Source organism: Panthera uncia (genome assembly GCF_023721935.1).
Source record: "Panthera uncia isolate 11264 chromosome B2 unlocalized genomic scaffold, Puncia_PCG_1.0 HiC_scaffold_24, whole genome shotgun sequence".
Taxonomy (NCBI): Eukaryota; Metazoa; Chordata; class Mammalia; order Carnivora; family Felidae; genus Panthera; species Panthera uncia.
Window position 1 is genome coordinate 75,831,984 of NW_026057580.1, and position 25,451 is coordinate 75,857,434.

General features: G+C 35.2%; 1 protein-coding gene across 2 annotated transcripts in view; it reads right to left on the reverse strand.

Moving 5' to 3' along the window:
• The window catches only part of CEP85L (centrosomal protein 85 like), a 154,503-nt gene that overhangs the window by 126,168 nt on the left and 2,884 nt on the right, over window positions 1-25,451 (reverse strand). For both annotated transcript variants that reach the window (XM_049654252.1, XM_049654251.1), the window contains exon 2: window positions 10,252-10,413. In XM_049654252.1, coding sequence (XP_049510209.1) covers window positions 10,252-10,413 — 162 coding nt within the window. The remainder of the gene's footprint in view (window positions 1-10,251; window positions 10,414-25,451) is intronic.

Sequence of the window (25,451 nt, forward strand, 5' to 3'; positions counted from 1 at the left end):
GCTCTGTGCTGACAGCTCAGAGCCTGGAGTCTTCTTCAGATTCTGTGTCTCCCTCTCTCTCTGACCCTCTCCCGCTCATACTCTGTGTCTCTCTCTCTCAAAAATAAATAAACATTAAAAAAATTTTTTTTGAATACTTAAGTTGATACGTTTGCTAGAGAAATATATATATAACAGATATTCTAGCCTTTTATTTTATTCCAACTTGTGATTTGGCTCATCTGTTGTAAACTGGTAAGACTTTTATTCATTCTGTGTGTTCCTTCTGATACATCAAAAAATATCCCCCATGCCCCACCCAAAGTAGTCTATTTTACTCTTAAATGCCCAGGAGGTCAAACCCAGTCCCAATCTTATCTCAACATTTGAATGTTTGAATGTCCTTGGAGAAAAGGCAATTCTAGGAGGTGATGTGGACTAGGTCATGTGATTCATTTACAATGAAAATTAATTTTTTAAAGAAATCCAATATAAATAAGACAAAAAAAAAAAACGGAAAGCAAATCACAAACATATATGGAATGATCCAGTTTTAGTTTTATTTTAAAACCTGTGTGTAGGTGAATAAATGTACACAAAAGATCTGGAAGAATATGGAACACATTGATAGTATCTGTTACCTTTGAAAATAAAGCAAGAATTAAAGAAGGGAAAATAAAGGGAGATTTCACTTTTTGTTCTATTTAATACTATATAGGTTCAAATTTTTCAAAGACCACAAATTTAATGATATTTGAAATACAAATTTGTTTTTAAAATTATGTTCACCTTTATGCTTTTTTAAATGTGCGTTTATTACTTTTTTTTAAAAAATTGGCGAAGTAGAAGAAATACACAGAATAACTGACACTAAGGAAAAGTTGTATAACCTTTTTTAGTTCTTTTTCTGTTTTTTTTTTTTAAGTTTATTTATTTATTTTGAGAGACAGAGTGGTGGAGGGCCAGAGAGAAAAGGAGAGAGAGAACCCCAAGCAGGCTCTACACCAGCAGCCCAGAGCCCAATGTGGGGAAAGGCTTGAATTCACGACTGCACGATCATGACTAAACCAAGAGTCAGACATTTAACTGACTGAGCCATCCAGGCGCCCCTCTCTTTGTTTTTCATTTATATCTGTCTCACAGATTTTCTGGTTCAAGATTACTGTCTGAGCACACAAAGTTATATTCTCTCCCTTTCAAGGCTCAACAAAATGACAGTAGAAACTCACAGCAATGAAAATTACAGGACCATCAGAGAAAAAAATTTCAAGAAAATCCCAGAAGGTGGAAAATAAAGGGCTAATTATTGAAGCAGAACAGAATACGTGGCATAAAATACAAGTCTGGAAATGTAGCACAGGGAGTTCATTTAGGAGAACATCAAAGAGGGTGTAACCTCAGAAATATCAGGTACAAAAGCAGGCTAAAAACAGGAACCTTAACTGAAAATCTATATATGCACTGTTTTGTTGAACAAAATTGAGCATCCAGTAAATACCAGTTCCTATTCTATGACAGAATAAACAAACCCAAAATAAAGCAAGGGTGTGGGTACAAAACTGTGAGGGTGGCAGTAGAAGCAACACTGTTTTAGATAAGCCAGCTGGTAAACTTCCTAAGACAGAGAAATCTGAGGAAAGAGACACAAAAAAGAGATCAAGGAAGGAGAACACAAATCGTTTTAAAATCAATGATGGTAATGCAAAGAACTGCACTAAGCAATTTAAAAGTCATGCTGTTAAATCTTCATAATACATAAAAACAAGTTATCTCCAAATGAGAGATGAAAAATATAAGGCTGAAATGAGAAATTATTCAAGGTTGCAAAGATGATTACATGACAACAGGTTTAAACACAGCGTTAAGCTCTTAACTACCATATTAGTAAGAGCAGTCATTAAATCTTTTGGGAATTAATTTACTCATTTATATAATGGTCTAATTAATTATATTTTCTCTAAAGACCCATCCAATTCTAACACTATGACTACTACCAAAAGAAAATAATCCTACTTATCATTTACGGCTTAAGATAACAGACCATTAGTATGCTGAAAGCTTGAAAAAAGTCTCTATAATGGGACATTTTCTTTAATACTTCAGGAATATCACCAGCCTCCTGCTGAAGGGCTCTAAAATAAATGTCAGTAGTAGTACATGTAGAATACTATACTAAAATGTTATTTCAGATCAATCAAGTAAAAAAACTCCACTAGACAACTGCCAATATACCCTGTCAACTTCACTTCAAGAGACAAAAATATGAATAAAACCTAAACAGACTTACAATAAAATCAACAGTTCTAAGAGTATCCATTTATAAATCAAATAAGGCTGTGAAAACAGGATATAAAATCTTATATTTAGGGAACATAAAAAAGAAAGTTAAAGAAATAGAGGCACCATATACTTAAATTATATTAATGTTTCAATTTAACAAAAGAATACTTGTCTTACAATTATTTTTTACAATTCACACTCCTATTTATCTGCCCCTTCACCACCTTGTATACATTTCCTTCCTTTCCTTGAGTTGTATGTTTTAAATAGTCAACTAACAACAGATGCAAGACCATAATGAAATCAATATTCAATGCAACTACTAGCAAAGTTATAGCAAACAGTAATAGTTAAGATTTTTATTAACATCTGTGAGAAAACACTGGTGAGATAATGGAAAGCACACACTCTTCCCTATATTTACTACTAAACGCAACTAAAAGCCCTAGACGTTATATGTAAAACAAACATAAGACTAAAAGTTGGAGAAAATATGGCAGACCAGCTAAGAAACCCAGGACCCAAAGAATGAGACAGTGAATTCCTTGAGTTTTCTTTTTGCCACCCAGCTTTGGAGCTGAAAACAAACAAACAAAAAAACAAACAAAAAAACAAAACAACAACAACAAAAAACAGCCACCCAAAAGAACCATGGGCATGGCCCAAAAAAGTCCCAGAAAAGCCTGTTCTCCCTAGCCAATGGACCAGGGAAGAGGAAGCCTAAAATGACAGAAATTTTCCAGACAGTAAATACTCTTCTCCAGCCAAACACCATACAAAAAACTGCAGCCCTACTTCCACTCACACCAACAAAAGTAAGTGGAGAGCCTAGACTTCCAATCTTGCCATGCTATAACAAAGTTCTCTAAAATAGCCTCACCAGGGTAATTCCAAAGAAGGCCAAGTAGGGAGACATGATTTTCATCCCTGTCTGGCAGTATGGATAATCACTATGCACACATATATTCTTAGGTTATATCAGAGGGGCCTGCCTAACAGAGAGGCTGGACATTCACCATCTCCCAGCAATACAGAGGTCACACACAAATGGTGTCAGTAATGATGACCTGAAAACCTGGACTTCTACCCCCATCTAGCAGTAACAAGGCACTCCCCTCCAAACACGTCAGGTATCAACAGAGGCCAAGTGGGGAACCTAGACTTCTAGCTCCATCTGGCAGTAAGGAAGTAGTACCCCTCCTCATTTCACATGCCAGAGCAGTATCTTACAAAATCAGCTAATAGGAAAGGTTTAAGCATACTAATAAACATTTAAAATAATTTTATATTACATATACTTATGTGTTTATAAGACATGTGATAAAAGTATAAATGTAACAATATTTGCCATGTAGTAAATAAATCTAGAATCTCATAACTGTACAAAATACTCCAAATTTCAGTTGAAAATCATTTGTCATACAAAGAATAAATTCCCAAAATAAATGCAAAAATAAATAAATAGATGTCAACACCAAGATAACAGAATTGTTAAGAACTCTCTGGTAAGGATTTTAAAGAAATCATTATAAAATTGCTTTGACGAACAATACAGGCATGCCTGAAACAAATGACAACAAAGCATCAGCTAAGAAATAAAACACATAAAAATAAATAAATAAATAAATAAATAAACAAATAAAAATTTTAGAGCTGAAAAGTACAATAACAAAAATAAGCTCAGCAGATGGGCTCACCATTAGAATGGAGTGGACCCCCCCCAAAAAAAATCAGTGAACTGGAAGACAAAATAATAAAAAGTACCCAGTCTAAATAACAAATAAAAAATTGGAGAGGGAGGAAAAAAAGGAACACAGCATCAGAAGCCTGTAGGACAATAACAAAAGATTTATGATTTGTTCCATCAGAGTCCTGGAAGGAAAGAGGGAAAGGCTCAAGTAATCAAAGAAAATAATGGTTGGACACTTCCCAGATTTGGCAGGAAGTTCAGATTCAAGAGGCTGTACAAATCCCAAATAGGAAAAACCTAAAGAAATCCACACAAAGACATGTGATACTTAATTTCTAAAGTCTGAAGACAAAGAAAATAATTTTTAGAGTAGCCAGAGGAAAATGACAAGAGATCTGCCATCAGACCATGGAGGCCAGAAAGAAATGGCACAATACTGTTCAAGTACTAAAAAAAAAAAAAAAAAAAAAAAGTCAAACTAGAATTGAATACCCAATGAAATTATCCTTCAGGAATCAAGGGAAAATCAAGACATTCTCAGTTGAAAAGAAATTCAGGTAATTTGTATCCTAAAAAATGGCTAAACCAAAAGGAAACAATAAAAAGAACCTTAAAATATAAAGGAAAAAATAACACAGAAAGCAAATATAGGCTGTCTATTTGCTCTTGAGTTTCCTAAATTATGTTTGATGGTTGAAGTAAATATTATGACACTAATATAGTTATTAATATATAAAGAGATAATATTTGAAACAATTCTATTATAAGTGGGGGATGGTAAAAGGATTCTATACTCCACTCAAACTGTTAAAGTAAGTTATTTACATTACATATATATATATATATATATATATACACACACACACATATACCTAGAGCAATCACTAGAAGAGCTATACAAAGAGAGACACTTAAAAATACTAAAGGGGCACCTGAGGGGTTCAGTCGGTTACCTGTCTGACTCATGATCTCATAGTTCATGAGTTCGAGCTTCACACTGGGCTCCATGCTGATAGCGCAGAGCCTGCTTGGGAGTCTCAATCTCCCTCTCTCTGCCCCTCCCCGTTCACATGTGCGCATGCACATGCACACGCATTCTAATAAAGTTTTTTAAAAAATACTTTAGATAAATCCAAGTGGAATTCTAAAAATGTTCCAGCAATGCATAGGAAAGCAGGAATATGAAAAAAGAAAAAGGACAGAGAACTTAAGTATCAATAAATCAATAATTCCATTAAATGTAAATGGCCTAAATATACCAATTAAAAGACCAAGATCAGCAGAGTGAATTGTAATTCATGATCCAACTGTATGTTGTCATAAGTAACTTCAACTATAATGATACAGATGGTTGAAAGTAAAAAAAATGGAAAGCATTTACCATTTAAACACTAATCAAAGGAAAGCCACAGCAGCTATATAAATATCAGATAAAGCAGACTTCGGTACAAAAAAATTACCAGAGACAGGATTACTATATAATGATAAAAGGGCCAATCCACCAAGAATACATAGAAATCCTAAATGTATATGCACCAAGCACCAGAACTACAATATATGAAACAAAAATTTAAAGAACCAACCAAAGTATACAAATCCACAATTATAGTTGAGACTTTAAAAATCTGCTCTCTCAACAACTGGCTGAATAGCTTCATAGAAAATCAAAGATATAGAAAAAAACACCACTACCAACATGACCTAATCAATATTTATAGAACATTTAACCCAACAACAACAAAATACACATTCTTTTCAAGTGCCCACAGAAGATATACAAAATAAACATATGCTAAGACCTAAAAGAAACCTCAAAAAATTTAAAAGAATTGAAATCAGATGTTTTTGACCACAATGCAATCAAACTCGAATTAATAAGAAAAAGATGGCAGAAAACACCAAACACATTGAAACTAAACAACATACTACTAAATAACTGAGGTCAAAAGGAAGTCTCAAGGTAAATTAAGAAAATACAATAAACTAAATGAGAACACAGCATATCAAAACTTGTGGGACAAAGCCAAAACAGTACTCAGAAAAAATTATAGCACCAAATGCATACATCTAAAAAAGGGAAAGTTTCAAATCACTAACCAGATTAATCTCCCACCTTAAGAATTTAGAAAAGAAGTAAAATAAACCCAAAGCAAAAGGAAATAAATTAATAAATAGTAGAAATCACTGAACTGAATTAATGAAAAAAAGAACTGATCCTTTGAAAAGATCAATAAAACCGACAAATTGCTACCAAGACTTAAAAAAGAAAAAAGAAAACACAAATTAACAATACCAGAAATGGAACAAGGGATATCACTACAGAGGCTGCAGACATCAAGAGATAATAAGGAAAAGCTATGAACAACTCTATACACATAAATTTGACAACTAAGACAAAACAGACCACTTCCCTCGGGGTTGAGCGGGTACTATCATAATTTATTCAATTTCAAAGAGATAATTTGAATAACCCTATAACTATTAAGGAAACTGAATTCATTATTTTAAAACTATGAAAAAAGAAATCTCTAGGCTCAGATTATTTCACTGAAGAGTGCTACCAAACATCTACAGAATATCATTCCATACATTTCTCTTCCAGAAAATAGGAGAGAATACTTTCCAATTCATTTTATAAAGTTAGTATTATCCTGACATCAAAACAGGATAAGACAGTTCCTTCAAAAAAGAAAACTACAGATAAATATCTCTATGGATACACAGAAAAATTCCTTAACAAAATACAAATAGAATTCAGCAATATATGTAAAGAATTATACATTATGACCAAGTGAAGTTTATTCCAGGGATGGAAAGCTGGCTCACTATTTGAAAAATCAAGCAATAAAACTTGCCACCATATCAACAAGTTAAAGAAGAATATCATTTATCAAGTGATGTAGACAAAGCATTTGCAAAATCTAATACCCATTCATTAAAAAAAAAAAAAAAATCTCAGCAATTTGAGGGAAACTTCCTCAAACTGATAAATGGCATCTACGAAAAACCTACAACTAACAGTTGTTACACAGCTACTTAACGGTGGAAGACTAAGCACTTTATCTGTAAGATCAGGAAAAAGACAAGAACGTCTAGTCCTACTACTCATCTTCAACACTGTTCTGGATGGTCTGGTCACTGCAATAAGTGAAGGAAAGGAAATAAAAGGCATATAGATTGGAAAGGAAGAAAATCCCTATTTACTAATGGCATGATTGTGCATAGAGTAAATCCCAAGAAATCTACCAAAAAAAAAAACCTCGTAGAACTAAAGAGTGAGTTCAGCAATGTCACAAAATAAATATACAAAAATCAACTTCACTTCTATTGTAATAACAACATATGGACACCAAAACTGGAAATGCAATGCCACTGACAATCACTCAAAAAAATAAATAAATAAATAATGAAATATTCAGGTATAAATCTAACAAAACGTGTACAACATTGGTGAGTAAAGTTAAAATCTAAATAAATGGAGAACTATACCACGTTAATGGACTAGAAAACTGAAGAGAGCAAATATGTCAACTCTGCCCAAGGTGATATATAGATAACACAATTCCTATAAAATTCTCAGCAAAATTTTTGGTACATATAGACAAAATTATTAAAACATATAGAAAAGCAAAGGAATGAAGATAGCAAAAACTGTTTTGAAAAAGAATAAAATGGGAATAATTATTCTACCCAATTTCAAGACTTATTGGGCAGAGAACATGAACTTCAACCTTAGTTGTACGAAAAGATTAAGTCACCATGTTTCGGTTTTCAACATCTTGTACATTCTAAGACAGGTTTGACCCTTAACTGGCTCCAAAGAGGTAACCTATAAACCCTTAGAATATCCTGCTTAATAAGAGTGTCTTTGTTTACCTGGGGACCTTGGGTTGCTTCATATGGTCTATGCTAATAATGCGATTTATGGTGGAAGGCTTGAATCATGTGATACCAGCTTGACCTCTCAAGGACTACAGAGTAAGGTAATCCACACATGGAGTCAACCATGCCAACATAACCAAACCATAATAAAAATCCTGGACACCAAGGCTTGGGTGGACCTTGCCTGGTTAGCAAAACTCTGTATGTGCGGTCACAAATCACTGCTGGGAGAATTAAGCAGACACAATTCCACTGGGAGAAGACAATGCAAGTTTGGGCCTACTGTCTCCTAGATCCTGCCCTTTGCTTCTTTCTCTATGGCTGATCCCATTAGTATGACAGCTCTTCTGAGTTCTGTGATTCCTTAAAGCAAATCACTGGTATGAAGGGTGGTCTTGGAGACACCCAAACATACTTACTTTATAAAAATTTAACTCAAAAATGGATCATGGAATTAAATGGAAAAGAAAAAATGATGAAAATTTAAGAAAAAAATTAAGAGAAAATCTTCAAGATCTGGGACTAGGCAAAGAGTTCTTAGACTTGACCCTATAAGCAAAATCCATATAGAAAAAAACCACACTAAACATCCAATTTTATGTTTATGCAAAAGACACTTTTAGAGAATAAAAAGACAAGCTACAGAGTGGAAGAATATATTTGCAAACCATATAGCCAACAAAGGGTTAGTATCCGAAATACATAAAGAACTCTCAAAACTCAACAGTAAAATAAAGGAAATAATCTGATTAAAACATGGGCAAAAGACATGAAGAAACATACCAACAAAGAGAATAGAGATGGAAAACAAGCATGTGAAGAAATTTTTCAACATTATTAATCTTGAAGGAAATGAAAATTAAAACCACAGTGATACCACTACATTCTCATCAGAAAGGCCAGAATTTAAAAACCACCAAGGTTGAAAACCAAGGTCCCCAGGTAAACAAAGACACTCTTATTAAGCAGGATATTCCAAGGGTTTAGAGCTTACCTCTTTGGAGCCAGACAAGGGTCAAACCTGTCTTAGAATGTACAAGATGTTGAAAACCGAAACATAGTGACTTAATCTTTTTGTACAACTAAGATTGAAGTTCATTTTCTTTGCCCAATGCAGGGCACTTGGGTGGCTCAGTCAGTTGTGTCTGACTTCAGCCCAGGTCATGATCTCATGGTTCGTGGGTTCGAGCCCCATGTCAAGCTCTGTGCTAACAGCTCAGAGTCTGGAGCCTGCTTCAAATTCTGTATCTCCCTTTCTTTGCCCCTCCCCCATTTGCGCGCACGTGCACTCTCTCTCTCTCTCTCTCAAAAGTAAATAAAACAGGCAAACCATAAGAGACTCTTAAATAGTGAGAGCAAACTGAGGGTTGATGGGGGTTGGGGAGAGGGGAAAGTGAGTGATGGGCATTGAGGAGGGCACCTGTTGGGATGAGCACTGGGTATTGTATGGAAACCAACTTGACAATAAATGATATTTAATATAAAAAAACATTAAAAAATATTAAAAGAAAAATACTTAAAAAAAAACCAATACTAGCTAGAATGAAGAAAAAACTAGATCCTTCACGATGATCCATGAAATGGAAATGAAATAATCACTCTGAAAAACAATGTGACAATTTCTTTAAAAACTAAACATACAACTTCCATACAACCAGCAACTTCATTCCTAAATGTTTACCACAGAGAAATGAAGACATATGTTTATACCAAAACCTGCACATGAATGCTTATAGCAGCTTTATTCCCAATAGTTGAAACTGAAAAGTATCTTTCAGTGGGTAAATGGTGAAGCAAAATGTGGTCTATCTAATGCCACCAATGCCAAATACTACTTAGCAATAAACTATTGACATACACAACAACCTGAATGAATCGTAAAAAAAAAAAAAAAAAAAAAAAAAAAAAAAATTAAAGGGTTACATACTGTATGATTCCTCTTATACAGCATTCTTGAAATGAAAAAGTTATAAAAATAGAGAATAGATTAGTGGATTCCAAGAGTTAAGGGAGATGGGGGAGCATGAGCAACACGAAGTGTACACTGCGGTGATAGAAATGTTCTGTATTTTGACTGTATCAATATTCTGGTTGTGATACCATAGTGTAGAGTTTTGCAAGATATTACCATGGGTGGGGGTTGGAGGTACTGAATAAAGAATGCATAAAATCTCTGCACTATTTCTTAAAATCGGATGTGAATCTACAATTATCTCAAAATAAATAGTTTAAAAGTGAATGAGGGAAAAACTAATATGATCAGAGAAAGAATTTTGATATATAACAACACTGAACATTATTAAATATTCAAACACTAGTTTATAATTTCTTATTTTAGAACAACAAAATACATCCCTTAAATGTTCTCAATGACAACCATTCTGAAGGCTCATGTCTAAACACTAGGAATTTCCGCTCACCTTCCACGCTGTCAGAACAAGAAGTTCCAATGCCGGTGTCACCACTGTCAGAAGTTATACTATGTCTCCTGATATGATTATTTCGATGGTTGGACGGAACAGCTGTGGCCTGCCACAAGGACTCATTACCAGGTAACCATGCTGATGAGGAATAATCTGGGCCTACAAAGGAAAATATGCAAATGTTAGCATATTCACAATGTCTATGAGTAGACATCTTTTTTGACCTTAGAAAAAATACACATAAACTAAAAAAAAAAAAAAAAAAGGTTATTTTTTTGTCAAATAATTAAAATAGATCAGTGATATCTAAGACTCATCAAATAAACTTACATATCATACACCTAAAAATTCAATGCTGATTTAGCAGCTTCCTCTGCTGAAGGACTCTGATTTCCCCTTACAGGTATTGAACTTTTAATTAAACACGTACTGCTGCCTTGTTAAAACTTTCAAATCAGGGGGTTTTTGGGTGGCTCAGTTGGTTGAGCATCCTACTTCTGCTCATACTTTGTGAGCTGGAGCCCCACTTTGAGTTTTGTGCAATTAGCACAGAGCCTGCTTCAAATTCTCTGTCTCCCTCTCTCTGCCCCTCTCCCACTCATGCTCTCTCTCTCAAAAATAAATAAACATTAAAAAATAATAACAAAATAAAATGTCAAATTGGGATGCCTGGGTGGCTCAGTCAATTGAGCATCTGACTCGATTTCAGCTCAGGTCACAATCCCAGGGTGGTGGGATCAAGCCTCACATGTGGCTTTGTACTGAGCATGGCACCTACTTAGGATTCTCTCTCTCTTCCTCTACCCCGATACCCTGCTCACAGTCTCTCTAAAATTAAAAATAAAAAAATAAAATAAAATAAAATGTCAAATCTATCTATCTGTCTATAAATGCCAGCACTCTGCTCTGGAATATTTGATATGCAGGCATCTGTCATTCCACACAGAGGCATTAGCTGAGAATGGAGGTCCAGGGAAAGCCTAATTGAATCATACCGCATGATAATTTAAGTGCAATATGCTAATGGAAAATAAATCTTTTTTTTTTCTATTATATACTTATCACTTAACATTTAAAATTATCGTGTATTTATTTCTTTAGTTACATTTTGGTAAAAGTTAAACACCATAACATCTTGGCTCTCTGCTCTATTTTCCCTTGAGTTATATTAAATCTTTATTTTTTAGCTAACATCACTTTTCAATGTTCTCTCAGTCTTTATTTTTACTTATCTTTTCCATTTTTAATTTTTATTTGCCTTTTGTGGTTTCATCCTTCATTTTACTTTTCTGCATACTTCATTAATTAGTATCCATTACAATGCCAAAGTATATCTGTGAACCAGTACCAGTCTGTGAACTATTTATTACTAGTTTATAAAAGTTAGTATGATCTGAAAGAGCAATTTTAAATCTGTTGAATTTTATATAAAAGCTATAGAAGCACATATCTTTATGAATGGCTAACACAGTGATTCTCAAATTGGAGCCTGAAGACTTGTGGAAGTTAACAAGTTCTATATAAGAATTTGGGGCTTTCATTTCAATGCATCCTTAAAAAATTAATAAGCACATCACAGATGATCTGAGTAATTTTAATGCCCACATTTGTGTTTTATGTTCACGGGTACAGCTACTTCTAAGTAAAGAGCAAATAACACATGAGGCACTTATCATGATATGAAACAAGACATCTTCACAGAATTACAAACTGGCACAGTATTGAAACTGGCACCCAAGTGCCCTCTAGTAGTCTTTAGAAAAAATAAAGTTTTTAGATTTCAACATAAGGATCACAGAAAGATAAACATGTCCATAAAATGAATTAAATCATTTTACCACACCTTCAGGATAGCCATTCTTTATATTAATATTAAAAAATCAAAATTCATAAACAGATTAATAATAAAACCAGAACTGAAGTGGTTTCTACCAATATTAACTCCAACATTAAATCTTTAGTTTTAATAAAACATTATGTCATGTTAATATTAGTTTGAATTTCTATTTACATGTAATTTATAAATTAAATGTTTTGGTTTCATAGATGTATAAAACAAATAAGTAGCCTCGAAAACCATATACATTTAAACTAACTAAAAATTTAAAATATTGACCAGAGACACTTCTACAAGCTTTGATGTCCAGAACAACCACTTAAAACTTTGTAGGTTCCAGACCTCTCTCTGAATGGGACTTACTTTAATTCACTTAATTACTCACCTATAAAAGCACCAAGTGAAAGTATTCTGTAACCAGGCCTGTTCTCTGATCTGCCTATAATCTATACCAAAATGTTTGCTTCAATCGGCTCCTTAGGTAATATCCCCTGTATATGAACTCAAAGTCCTGTCTAAACCATTATCAAAAAGGGTAACCAGTCCACTACTTTCTCTCCCATATGCAAACCTATTGGAGAAATATTTTTCAGAAATACCCAGCAAATAGCATAAATAGGCTGGGAGTACATGTAAATGCCAAATAAAGATATGAAACAATGTCCAATCTTACTAACCGAGAAATTAAAAAATAAAGTTTTAGATTTTTAAAATTATAGTTGTTCCTTGAACAACAATCGGTTTGAACTGAGTGACTCCCCTTATACGTGGAATTTTTTAAGTAAACATATCAGAAAACTTCCTGGAGATTTGTGACAGTGTGAAAAAACTTGCAGACATACCAAGTAGCCTAGAAATAACAAAAAATTTAAGAAAAAGTTAGGTTTGTCATGAACACGTAAAATATATGTAGATGCTAGTCCTTTTTTATCACTTACTCCCATAAAATATATAAAAATCCTATTACAAAAAGTTACAATTTATCAAAACTTACATAAACACTTCCACACCATACATGGTGCCATTCAAAGAGAAATGTAAATAAATGCAAAGATGTAATAATAAATCATAACTGCATAAAATTAACTGTAGTACACAGTATACTGCTGTAATGATTTTACAGCCACTTCTTGTTGCTATTGCAGTGAACTCACGTGTTGCGAGCATCCATTTAAAAAGCCACGTGAAGGTAATCGTCTCTAGTATGTGTAGCACAATAAACTGATCTCTCATGGTTCTCACATAGTTTTCATAGTTCATGTTTTGTGCAATAACATAAACTTTCAACGCCATGGGACCCATATGAAGTATCGCTGGTGATGCTAGAAATGCTCCCAAGAAGCAGAAAAGTCAGGACATTAGAAAGAAAAAGGTGAATGCTTGATATGTACTACAGTTTGAGTACATATAGTTGCTTTCTATTTCTAGATAAATGAATCCAATATCAAGACCATTGTTAAAAAAAAAAAAGAAAGAAAGAAAGAAAAGGAAATTTGCGAAGCTGTTGCTGCAGCTACACCAGCAGGAGAGCAAAAATATGGGAAACTTTATGAAATTTTTTTTTCTTGATTTGAAAATACAGCTTGTAGGTGGGTGCAAAACTGCCATAAGAATGGCCTACCTATAGACTCTAGATTGATTTGAGAAAAAGCAAAGTCTCATTACAGTACATGACAACTTAAGGCAAAGGAAGGTGAAGGATACAAAACTGAAGAATTTAATACCAGCACAGGATGGTTTGATAATTTGAGAAGGAAGTTTGGCTTTAAAAATGTCAAGATAACAGGAGAAGGAGCTTCTGAGACCAAGAGGCAGCAGAGGAGCTCCCAAACACCATTACAAAAATCACTGATGAGAAAGGATATCTGCCTGAACGGCAGACAAATGTATCCTACTCTGGAAAAAAATTTCCACAAAGGATATTTATTAGTAAGGAAGAGGAACGAGCACCAAATTTAATGCAGGAAGGGATAGGCTGACTCTATTGTTTTGTGCAAATGCAGTCAGGTGTATGATCAGGACTGCCCTTGTCTGTAAAGCTGCTAACCCCCAGGCCTTGAAGAAAAAAGGTAACCATCAGCAGCCAGACTTTTGGTTGTAGAACAGGCTGAACAAGAACGCTTTTTCTAGACTGGTTCCACTGATGCTTTGTCCCTGAAGTCAGGAAGTACCTTGCCAGTAAGGGATTGCTTTTCAAAGCCCTTTTGGTATTGGACAATGCCCCTGACCACCTAGAACCTTATGAGTTGAACACCAAAGATATCAAAGTGGCTTACCTGTCCCTAATACAAGGTCTCTAATTCAGCCTCTAGATCAAGAGGTCATAAGGACCTTTAAGATTCATCTTGCATGGTTCCCTATGGAAAGCATTGAAAACATTATGGAAGAGAACCCCAAAAGAGAGGATATCATAAAAGTCTGGAAGGATTACACCATTTAAGATACCAACATCGTTACAGAAAAAGCTGTGAAAGCCATCGACCCTGAAACAATAAATTCCTGCTGGAGAAAACAGTGTCAAGATGTTACACATAACTTCACAGGATTAACGACAGAGCCAAAGGAATCGCGAAACAGATGTGGATATGGCAAAATAGGTGGGAAATTAAGGCTTTCAAGATACGGGTCTTGAGGAAATTCAAAAGCAAATAGATACCACAACAGAGAAATTAACAGAAGATGGTTTGATAGAGATGAGTGCTTCTAAACCAATGCCAGACAACGAAAAAGACGACATAGAAGCACTGTCAGAAAACAAACTGACATTAAACAATCTGGCAGAACGGTTCTGATTACTCAAGACTGCTTTGACTTCTTTTACAACATGGCCTTTCCATGACACAAGCACTAAAACTAAGGCAAATGGTAGAAAAATCACTTGTACTGTATAGAAACATTTTTGAGAAAGCGAAAAAGTCAGACCAAAATTATGATGTATTTTTGTAAAGTTATACCAAGTTTGCTTGCCTCTACTGTCTTCCCTTTCACCTCCTCCACCTCTACTACTCCTGAGAAAGCAAGACCCTCCTTTTTCTCCCCCTCCTCCCTATTCAACATGAAACACAACACAGATGAAGACCTTTATGATGATCCACTTCCACTTAATGAATAGAAATAATCATCATGCCAAACAGTTAAAAAATTTACCTGTTGTATGTATGTCTTTGCATGAAAATCCAGTAACTGTATGGCAAGAACTGTGTGAGATGTTTTTATGCCATCATCATCATCACCACCTAAGTATTCACCATGTACAATATCCTGCGCAAAACCTGTATGGTAGTGGATAGCCTATCTTCATATAGGCATAAAATGAGTAATATTTAATACAAAATTAATAATGTGTTGGTTTTCTTACTGTTTTATGACTTTGCTTTCAAAGAATTACATTACCATATAGTATGCCCCTCTCTCGTCATTGAGAAAAACTGCGTATCAGGCTACCACACGTAAGTGTTTTTTAAAAATCTAACAGTTTCCAATAATATATTATGAATATGACTGTAATTCTGTATGCCATTAAAATGTTACAATGACTCATTCATTAGTGTATAGGCTAGGCTACTGTGGGACAATCATAATACTGCTTCTTCACTTTCAATGCATGACTTGTTGTGTATACCTGTAATATATGAATGTGTTTTTCAGGTTATCTTTTCATTTTTGGTGTCTAGTGTTAGTTAACACATACAACACCTACACAGGCTTGTACCATTTAAGACGATATAGATACTGACAATTCATCTTATACACAGATGATATAAACTTATGGTACTGACAAACATAGTGTAGTACTGCAAATGTATTTTCTCTTATGATTTTAATAATGCTTTCTTTACCTTACTTTATTGTAAAAATACAGTATATAATACATATAACATATAAAATATGTGTTAATCAGCTGTTTATGTTATCAGTAAAGCTTCCCAGTCAACAGCAAGCTATTGTAGTTAAGTTTTCGAGAGTTAAAAGATTTACACAGATTTTCAACTGCACAGGGGACTGGTGCCCCTAACTCCTGCATTGTTCAAGGTTCAACTGTACTTCTTAAAAAAAAAAAAAATTTATATTATATGCCTAGAATACTGAAGATAATTAACAAATGTCATGAATAAAACAACATTCTAATCTTTAATTTAGACTGAATTCATTCATTCTGAGGAGAATGCCATGTCTTGTCTCTATTCAAGTCAATCCAGAAGCACAAAGTAGTTAAGCACTAGAAGGGAAATATGCTTACCAGGGGATATAATAAGGAAAACTATCTTACACTACAGTTGTAAAACTCTGCTACTGAAATGGGAACTACTCAATTTCTAGGTACATGCTATGGACTTTTTAAAAAAAAATTACAATGAGGCTCAGGGATCTCTGACAATAAAGTCTTACCTAGGTCCTATCATATTAAAGCAATTGAATAACTGACTGTAAAATCAGTTTTCTCCAGAACAAAGACAGAAGTACCTTTGTACGCTGGAACTTCTCTTTGGAAATGGTATTTTAAATTTTTTAACATGAATTTCAATTCTTTTAAATAGAATACTGAATGCCCGGGAAAAAGTTACTTAAAATTATTAATATTTATCACACTGGAAATATAAGAAGGTTAGCATCAAATGAAGAGGTAACCTATTGCTACATTTTCTCTCTGAAGCACTTTTTTAATTGGAAGCAAAAATGCATACAGTATCAAGTCTTCCACAATATGTTGATATACCTATAATTTTCTGCATTTAGAATAACAACCAATCTTACTGAATTTTTTTTTAATTTAGAGAGAGAAAGCGTGTGAGTGGCAGAGAGGGGCAGAGGGAGACGGGGGTAGGGGGGCAGGAATCAAAAGCAGACTCCAACTCTCAGCACAGAGCCAAAAATGCAGGGCTTGATCCCACGACCTTGGGAACATAAGCTGAGCCAAAAGTAAGAGTCAGAAACTCAACCAACTGAGCCACCCAGGTGCCTCTTACTTAATTTTTTTAATGACAACTCTAAGCCAGAAGAAAATAAAAATAACATCACTGACAAAGCATATTTATTTTTACATAAAAAGCTGAATACAAATCATGAACACAAACTGCAGTGTTTCTCAAAATGCAGGTTATCAGTGGATCGAGACCAACCATTTTACATAGAATAAAACAAAACAGAAAATATCAAAGCACACTTACCCTTGTATGACATAAGAAGCACATGTCTCACCTTTTAACACCTCTGAAATGTTAACAAGTACAAAGTACTTTTACACAAAGTGGCCTTCAACTGCCCCAATACTATCAGTAGAAATCAACATACAACTAAGTTAAAAAGGAATAAATCCAGAGAACACAACAAAAAAGCTATTCCTTAAACACTTAAGAGTAATCAGTTTCTAAAACTGTTCAGTCCATTTTGAAAATACTAAACTGAATTAGATGTCCACCGTCACAGATCATATATTTTGGCTGGACTGCTGCCAAGTAATTCCACCCAAGCTATCTCGACCCTACTACCAGAGTTCTCTTCTGAGAATGAAGTACATTTGTCATTCTCTTGCTTATATACATCTGTAGGTTCCTTCCTGCAAACTAAAGTTTGGCAAACTTCTTCACCAATTACAGCCCCATTTTCTAATGCTTTGCAACCCCTATCTCCCTTATGCCAGCTGCCCTACAAACACTCTCTAGCCACACACACTTAATCACTGCCTCCAGACAGTCGAGGTTCTTTAACAACTCCATGCTCTTTTCCTTCTCTACCTTCTTTACAAGTCCCAGTTCAGAATCTTGTTCTAAATGTCTTCTGATTCCTCCAAGAGGTATTCAGTGGCATTCAATAACTACTACTCTGTGCTCTCCCAATATATCACTCAAAATTCCAGAACAGGATTTACTAAATTATATTAACCCATTTGTGTAGGCCTTTCTTCTCCCTCAGCAAACTAAGAACAGTGAAAGACACCTTTTTTTTCTTTTTTTTCTTTTTTTTTAGTCTCTAACACAGAGCTCCAGGGCCAGGCAGGGTCTCAATAAACTTAAGTCATTATTACTACTAGGTACCAAATAAATGTTCATGGTATAAAATTAAAATTCTGGAAACACTATAATTAGGTCTAAAAAATATTCTTCCTTTTAGAAAAAGGATTAAATAGGGGTGGGGGAGCTTGTTGTCTGTTTATTTTAAAATCCAGATTTTTAACTATCCCTTGAGCTAGTTTGCATTTAAGTGCCTAAAGATCAGTAAATATTTTCCAAAACAGTTAAAAAAAATAATTATAAGTGGTTTGAGGGGATGATGGCTAAAATACCTAATAAATATGAGAAAACAAGCTCCTAGGGCCAAAAAACACAAGTCACAAAAAAATTAAAAAGAACATTAAAACATAAAAAAGCATTCACATTAATAGTAACCACACATACACACTGAGAAAAAACCTCAAACTACACTGGAGAGTATCTAGCTAAAATGAAGGACACTTAAAATAACAATATTTATGTTCTTCATTGCCATCCTCCAGTCCATCTGAGTACTGTTTGTCTCTAGGGTAACTGACTCTAATAGTCCTAATTTTTTTCTTTTATTACAGAAATAACAGTGTAGCTTAGTGGTAAAGAATGGACTGTGAAACCAGGCTGCCTGGACTCAAGCTCTATTCCACCTCTTATTAGCAGTGACACCTTGAGTAAGTCACTTACCTAAACTGTACCTCTGTTTCTTCACATGTAAAAAGAGAAAACAAATTAGAGTACCTCTCTTATAGGGTTTTTGTGATAACTGAATAAATATGAAAAAATATTGTTTCTAAAGTGCCAGGCATAAAAACAAACACACAAATCAATGGAACAAAATAAAGGGCCCAGAATTAGGGGCACCTGGATGGCTCAGTCAGTTAAGTGTCCAACTCCTGGTTTCAGCTCAGGTCATCATCTCACAGTTCTTGAGTTCGAGCCCCGCTTCGGGCTCTGTGCTGACACTATGGAGCCTGCTTCAGATTCTCTCTCTCCCTCTCTCTCTGTCCCTCCCCTGCTCACTCACTCTCTCTCTCTCAAAAATAAATAAATAAACATTAAAAAAAAAAAAAAAAAAAAGGCCCAGACACAAGCCCACACATATAGGGTATATTAATTTACTACAAAGGAGCCAAGAATATACAATGGGAAAATGATGATCTCTTTCAATACATGATGCTGAGAAAACTGGGCAGCCACATGCCAAAGAATAAAACTGAGCCCCTATCTTCATACCATACAGAAAGATCAACTCAAAATGGGTTAAAAACTTGAACACAAGACCCAAAACCATGAAACTCCTAGAAGAAAACGGAGGGTAAACTCCCTGACATCAATCTTGACAATGTTTTTTTGGGGGGGATTGGACACCAAAAGCAAAGGCAACATAAGCAAAAATAAACAAGTGGGACTACATTAAACTAAAAAGCTTCTATGCAGCAAAGGAAACTATCAACAAAATGAAAAGGCAACATATAGAACGGGGAAAAAGTATTTCCAAACTATGTATGTGATAGGGAGTTAATATCCAAAATATATAAGAAACTCATAAAACTCAACAGCAACAGCAATAACAACAAATCAGATTTTTTAAATGGGCTGAGGACCTGAATAGGTATTCTTCCAAAAAAGATATAAAAATGGCCTACAGGTACATGAAAAGGTGTCAATATCAACATCACTAACCATTAGGAAAATGAAAATCAAAAGCATAATGAGATACTACCTCACACTCATTAGAATGGCTATTATCAAAAAGACAAGAAATAACAAATATTGCAAGGATGTGGAGAAAAGGGAACCCTTGTGCACTGTTGGTGGGAATGAAAATTAAAACTGAATTTTAAGTAATCAAAAACTAGTATTCTTTGTTTTCTTAAACATAAATAGGGAAGTTCATTAACTACTATGAATAATTTTAAACACATTACCGCAAAAGGTATAAGACTACACTCCTTCAACGTAATTCTGAAATTTCCTTATTCTCAATTCTACCATAACAAGGAAGAGTTTTCACTGGTTCAGGCTGAGATTAAAATTACCTCAATTAAATAGACACCAGATAAATAAGTGGTTTGCCTTTCACACAAAAAATATGAATTCAAACCAATAAATATATGCCAAGTACTCATTATACAAAGCAAGGAATTCAAGAGGGTTAGGGCAGCAAACAGCACAGACAAGTCTATCTCCTCCTATGACAAAAATTACATGCATGTTGATGTCAATATGTAAACAGGTGGAAGTCCTAGCTTATCTTCTGGTTACCTGAAATGCTGTATTCAAAAAAAAGTATATTGGCAGCCATCTGGAATGAGGACCACATTTAATTTAATCTCTCATAAGTCTTTGTTTCAGTTTACACACTGGTAAAAAATGAAGTTTTTAATAAAACCACTATAAATGTGGAGAAAGTATACCAAGCAGTATTCCAGAGGCCCACCTTTGTCTCTCACTGTAACTATTTCATAGTACCACTAGAAAAAATATTCTCCATGGTAGCAAATTATGCCAAAACTTAGAAGGATCAACAACATCCAGGAGAAAATAAAAATCCCAATCAAAATAAAATTTCCTAAATTGTCAGACCTAATAAATGCTACTTTTAATTTATGTAGCCATTAACCTCCAAAGAAAGCTGAGTAGGCTAATTATTTCTCAATTAGCCTTTTGTTTACCCATACTTAGGAACCTAAGTGCCACACACAACACATTTAAGTGCCAAAACTGAAACAAAACTTTAGTTCTAAAACATTTCAAAATAAAGTTTTGAGAAAATTAATACATATCTTCCCAAAATTAAAGAACTTAATTTCTAGTCAAAGTTTTCAGTACATCATTCCTAAAATAAGATGTAATGCTCAGTACTACTCAGAAAGCTTCAAAAAAGCTTCTGTAATGTCATGGGAAGGCAACATATATTTCTTACAGTCAAAAAACACACAATCTGTCTACAACGTAACCACCTTGTAGAAAACTTTGAACTTTACACCAAATTTAGTGCAAATATTTCATCCCATTCTCCGGCAGGATAACTAAGAACTACAGTTCATCTCTAACTCTGAATTTTAGTAATGAAAAGTAGCATCAATAAAGCAATCAGATTTATTCACTAGACATCTACTACACAGAAAAGGTATAGAACAAAGGTCCTGATCTTAAACTCATTCTTTAAAGTAATTTAAAATCTTATCAATGACTTCAATTATTTTAGCACCATGTAATGAAGTCTTAAACCATTTATCACAGGAGAAAAGAAACAAAAATAGAGAGTTACTATTTTGAGGCAGATTCTCAGGCCAAAGCATGAAATAAAACTAAATACCAAAGTCTGGTCCCCTGACAGAAAATCTACTCTGGTGGGAAGAACACTTACACTATTTGAGATGTCCTTGAGTCAAGGTTTAGCCACTGTTCAATGTAAGGCATCCCAGGAGACACTTCCCCTCCCCTAGTCTTGAAACTGAACGTCCCAGGCAAACCCAGACCATCGGTCACCCTAGCTTGAGAAGTAGCAAGGAGAAAGCAATTCAAACTTGTATTTAGCACTTATGTATCAATCTCCATGCAATAAAGAATTAAGTGGAGGGGTGCCTGGGTGTCTCAGTGGGTTGGGTGTCTGACTTCAGCTCAGGTCATAATCTCTCAGTTCGTAAATTCAGGCTCAGATCAAGATCTCTTGCTTTGTGAGTTTGCACCCCGCGTTGGGTTTTCTGCTGTCAGTGCAAAGCCAGCTCGGGTTCCTGTCTCCCACTCTCTGCCCCTCTGCAGGCGCACTTTCTCTCTCTCAAAAATAAACATTAAAAAGAAAAAAAAGAATTGAATGGATTAGATCTCTAATCCCGGCCAATTTTTAAGTTTTTAACAGTCTCTCATGGAAACTGGCCAGGGCCACTGATCTATTCTGACTGATTTTATATGACCTCTTGGAACCATAAGACTTTAGTGATTACTCCTCCCCTCAGCCGCCTCTCTTCTAGAATATCACACTCTGTGGTTTTATTCCTAACTCACCGGCTGCTCCTTCTCAGTTTCTTTGGATTGTTCCTCTTCCTCTCCCTGACAGGAAACATTAAATGCCCCAGAGCTTGATCCTCTGCTGTATTCTCCATATTTGCTCCATGTAAACACCTTTAAACACCATTTATACACAGACATCTCTCAAAATGCCTACCTCCACCTCTCCCATCTCTCCACTGAGCTTGACTCAACGTGGTGCCTGCAACCTCTAAAAAAGCATGTGGCCAAAACAAGAACTCTTGATTCTATTTGCCTTCCTCTCTCTTCCCCTCACCTCAGGAAATAGCACCACCAAACAAAATTTCTGAAACCAAAACTAAGATACCATTTTTGATTCCTGATTCCCTCCTTTGTCATCTCCAAACCATTGGTAAATCCTCCCAGCTTTCTCAAGTATATTCCAAACCCATCCTCTTCTCCCCAAATCCGATCTTACCACTGTGATCCCAGACCATCTATTGTACGTAACCTATTAACTGCAGTATGCTATTAACTGGCTTCCCTACTTCTCTTCTTTCCCCCAACCCTCCACAATTTTTCCCCACAGAACAGCCAGGCATGATCCATAAACACCAAGGACAGAGAATGTCTACTCTGTTTCCCTAATGCTAGAAGAGTGTCTGCCTCAAAGTAGGCACTCCCCAGTGAATGAATAAATGAAGAGTCATCTCTCCTACCCTTTTTATATCTAGATTCCCCTCACACAGAATAGAACCCAAACTTCCTACAATGCCTTACATTATCTGGGCTCCCTCACCTCACATTCCTGATCTCCATGCTCCAGATTCACTGGCTCTTGATATTCTTCAGACTCCCCAAACTCATTTCTACCTTGGAGCTGTGTCTGTGCCCTGTGCCTGAATACTCCTCCCCTCACGTCTGGCTCCTTATCATTCTGGCCTCAGCTCAACGTTACCTCCTTAGAAAGGCCTTCCCTGACCAGCCGATCCAAAGCAGCTCTACTCAACCTCTGCCATCTCACCCAGTTTCCCTGTTTTCACAGTACTTACCAGGTGAACTCTCTTGTTGTTGGTTTACTTACAGACAGCTGCGTCCCCACTAGAATGTAAGCTCCCTGAGAGCTGGGACCTTATCTTTCTTGTTCAGTGATGTATTGCTACAGACTAGTACAATGCCTATTACACAATATTTATTGAAAGAATGACTCACAAACATTTGCCAAGTACGTATTATGTGCCAACCACTATACTAGGTAATAACAATGGATTTTTATAATTAAAGAAAAATAGAAAGTAGAAGTAAGATATTAGTATGAAAAGCTACTTGACGTTCTTTTTATGTTGACCATTTCCATTCTTTTTTTTAAAATTTTTTAATGTTTATTTTTGAGAGAGAGAGAGAGAGAGACACAGAGGGAGAGAGGGAGAGAGACAGTGTTAGTGGGGGAGGGGCAGAAAGAGAGGGAGACACAGAATCCGAAGCAGGTTCTAGGCTCCCAGCTGTCAGCACAGAGTCTGACGTGGGGCTCAAACTCAGAGTGATCATGACCTGAGCTGAAGTCAGACGCTCAAGGGACTGAGCCACCCAGGCACCCCGATCATTTCCATTCTTAAAATGAATACTTTATATGATAAATTCTACTTTTCAGAATATTATTTTGGCAGTGTAAAATATGAATGCTTAAGGTAGTAATAATAATTAGTATCTCACTGCAGCTTTGGAAGTTATCTAGATGATGACATTCTTCATTTTTTAATGCACATTTTACACATTAGTTCCCACTAATTAAGCCATCACTCAGTAAAATACTATCTAGGACTCTTCATGTCATCACCATTTTCTCAGAATATGCATACAAACATTTCATCCAGTCAGAAAAATCATGACTCTAAAATTTTTCTGTTCTCAACATGCAAAAATATTCACAACATGACAATAGTGGTTGTCAACTCACCATTTATTCCCTGGCCTCAGATTAATTTACCAGCTCCATTCAAGCCAAGAAATGATCAAGTTCCAATTACTAATCAAGTTCATTTCACGACAGTCATTACTAAAGTTAAGATTCGCCCCTCACCCTGCAAAGCCTATTATAATAGAACATGTCCAAATGAGTTCAGGCAAAAGAGTTACGTTTCATTGTTACCACAGTACTTTTAGATCCATCTAATTCAGAACCACAGAAGAATACCTCAGTATCTGGTGTAATCATACCGGTTATCACTACTATCATTATGACATCACTAAACACCTTATGGCAATGCATCAACTAGGAAGAAGATTTCAAGCTCAAGGCACTGACATTTCTCCAGATCTCATGTTTTCATATTTTAGCATACTTTAAAACTATCATATCCTGCCCCCAAATGTTGTAAGGGTTGAATATATTAATATTTTTAAAGTATAATTTATAAAATGAATCAAATTCGGTATAACTAGGCAAAAGTACTCAAAATACTACTATATCATACTAGATTTTTAAAACATAAAGGAAAGAAAGGGGCACCTGGATAGCTTAGTTGGTTAAGTGTCAGACTTAATTTAGGCTCAGGCCATGATCTTCCTGTTGTGAGATGGAGCCCTGCTTTGGGCTCCAGGAAGGGCACAGAGCCCGCTAAAGAGTCTCTCTCCCTTTCCCTCTCCCTCTGATTATACATTTTGAACAGCAAGGTATTCTCAAATGCATTCAATCAAATACATAAAGACGTATCACTTGTTCTATTTAAAATCAGCTTTCAACGGGCAACTGGGTGGCTCAGTTAAGCGTCCAACTTCGGCTCAGGTCATGATCTCATGGGGAGTCTGAGCCTGGCATCAGAGTCTCCACAGACAGTGTGTAGCCTGCTTGGGATTCTCTCCCACCACCCCTCTACCCCTCCGCAACTTGTGCTTTCTCTCAAAATAAAATTAGCCATCTAACCATACTTGCCAACACAAAAGGGGGAAAGGGGGGTGTTCTTTGTATAGAAATATATGAACATGTTCATCTTATTTACATTTATAAACGTTTACTCTATAAAGCTGAAAAACTGTAGGTACCAAAACAAAATTAAATCCCAAAGCAAAGGTCAAAAGTTCAGTATTCTCCAAACCACACTTGTTATTGTTCCTATTTGATTTTACTACCATTACCTTAAAAAAAAATGTTACCTTCAATATTTTCAGCTGATTCTACATTACCACTGATTTTCTCTTTAGTCCAGTTACATATTTCGATAAACAAATCAGTTTTAGGATACCTAGAATTAACCCACATACTGAAGTAGTAAACTCATTTCAATACCAGAAATTATTTACTTATCCCTGGTTTCGTATTGGCCTTGAGGAATAAAATGATTGCTGACAAATACAATCAGAAAACAACTCTTTGTTTTCACAAAATTCTAAAATTGCTC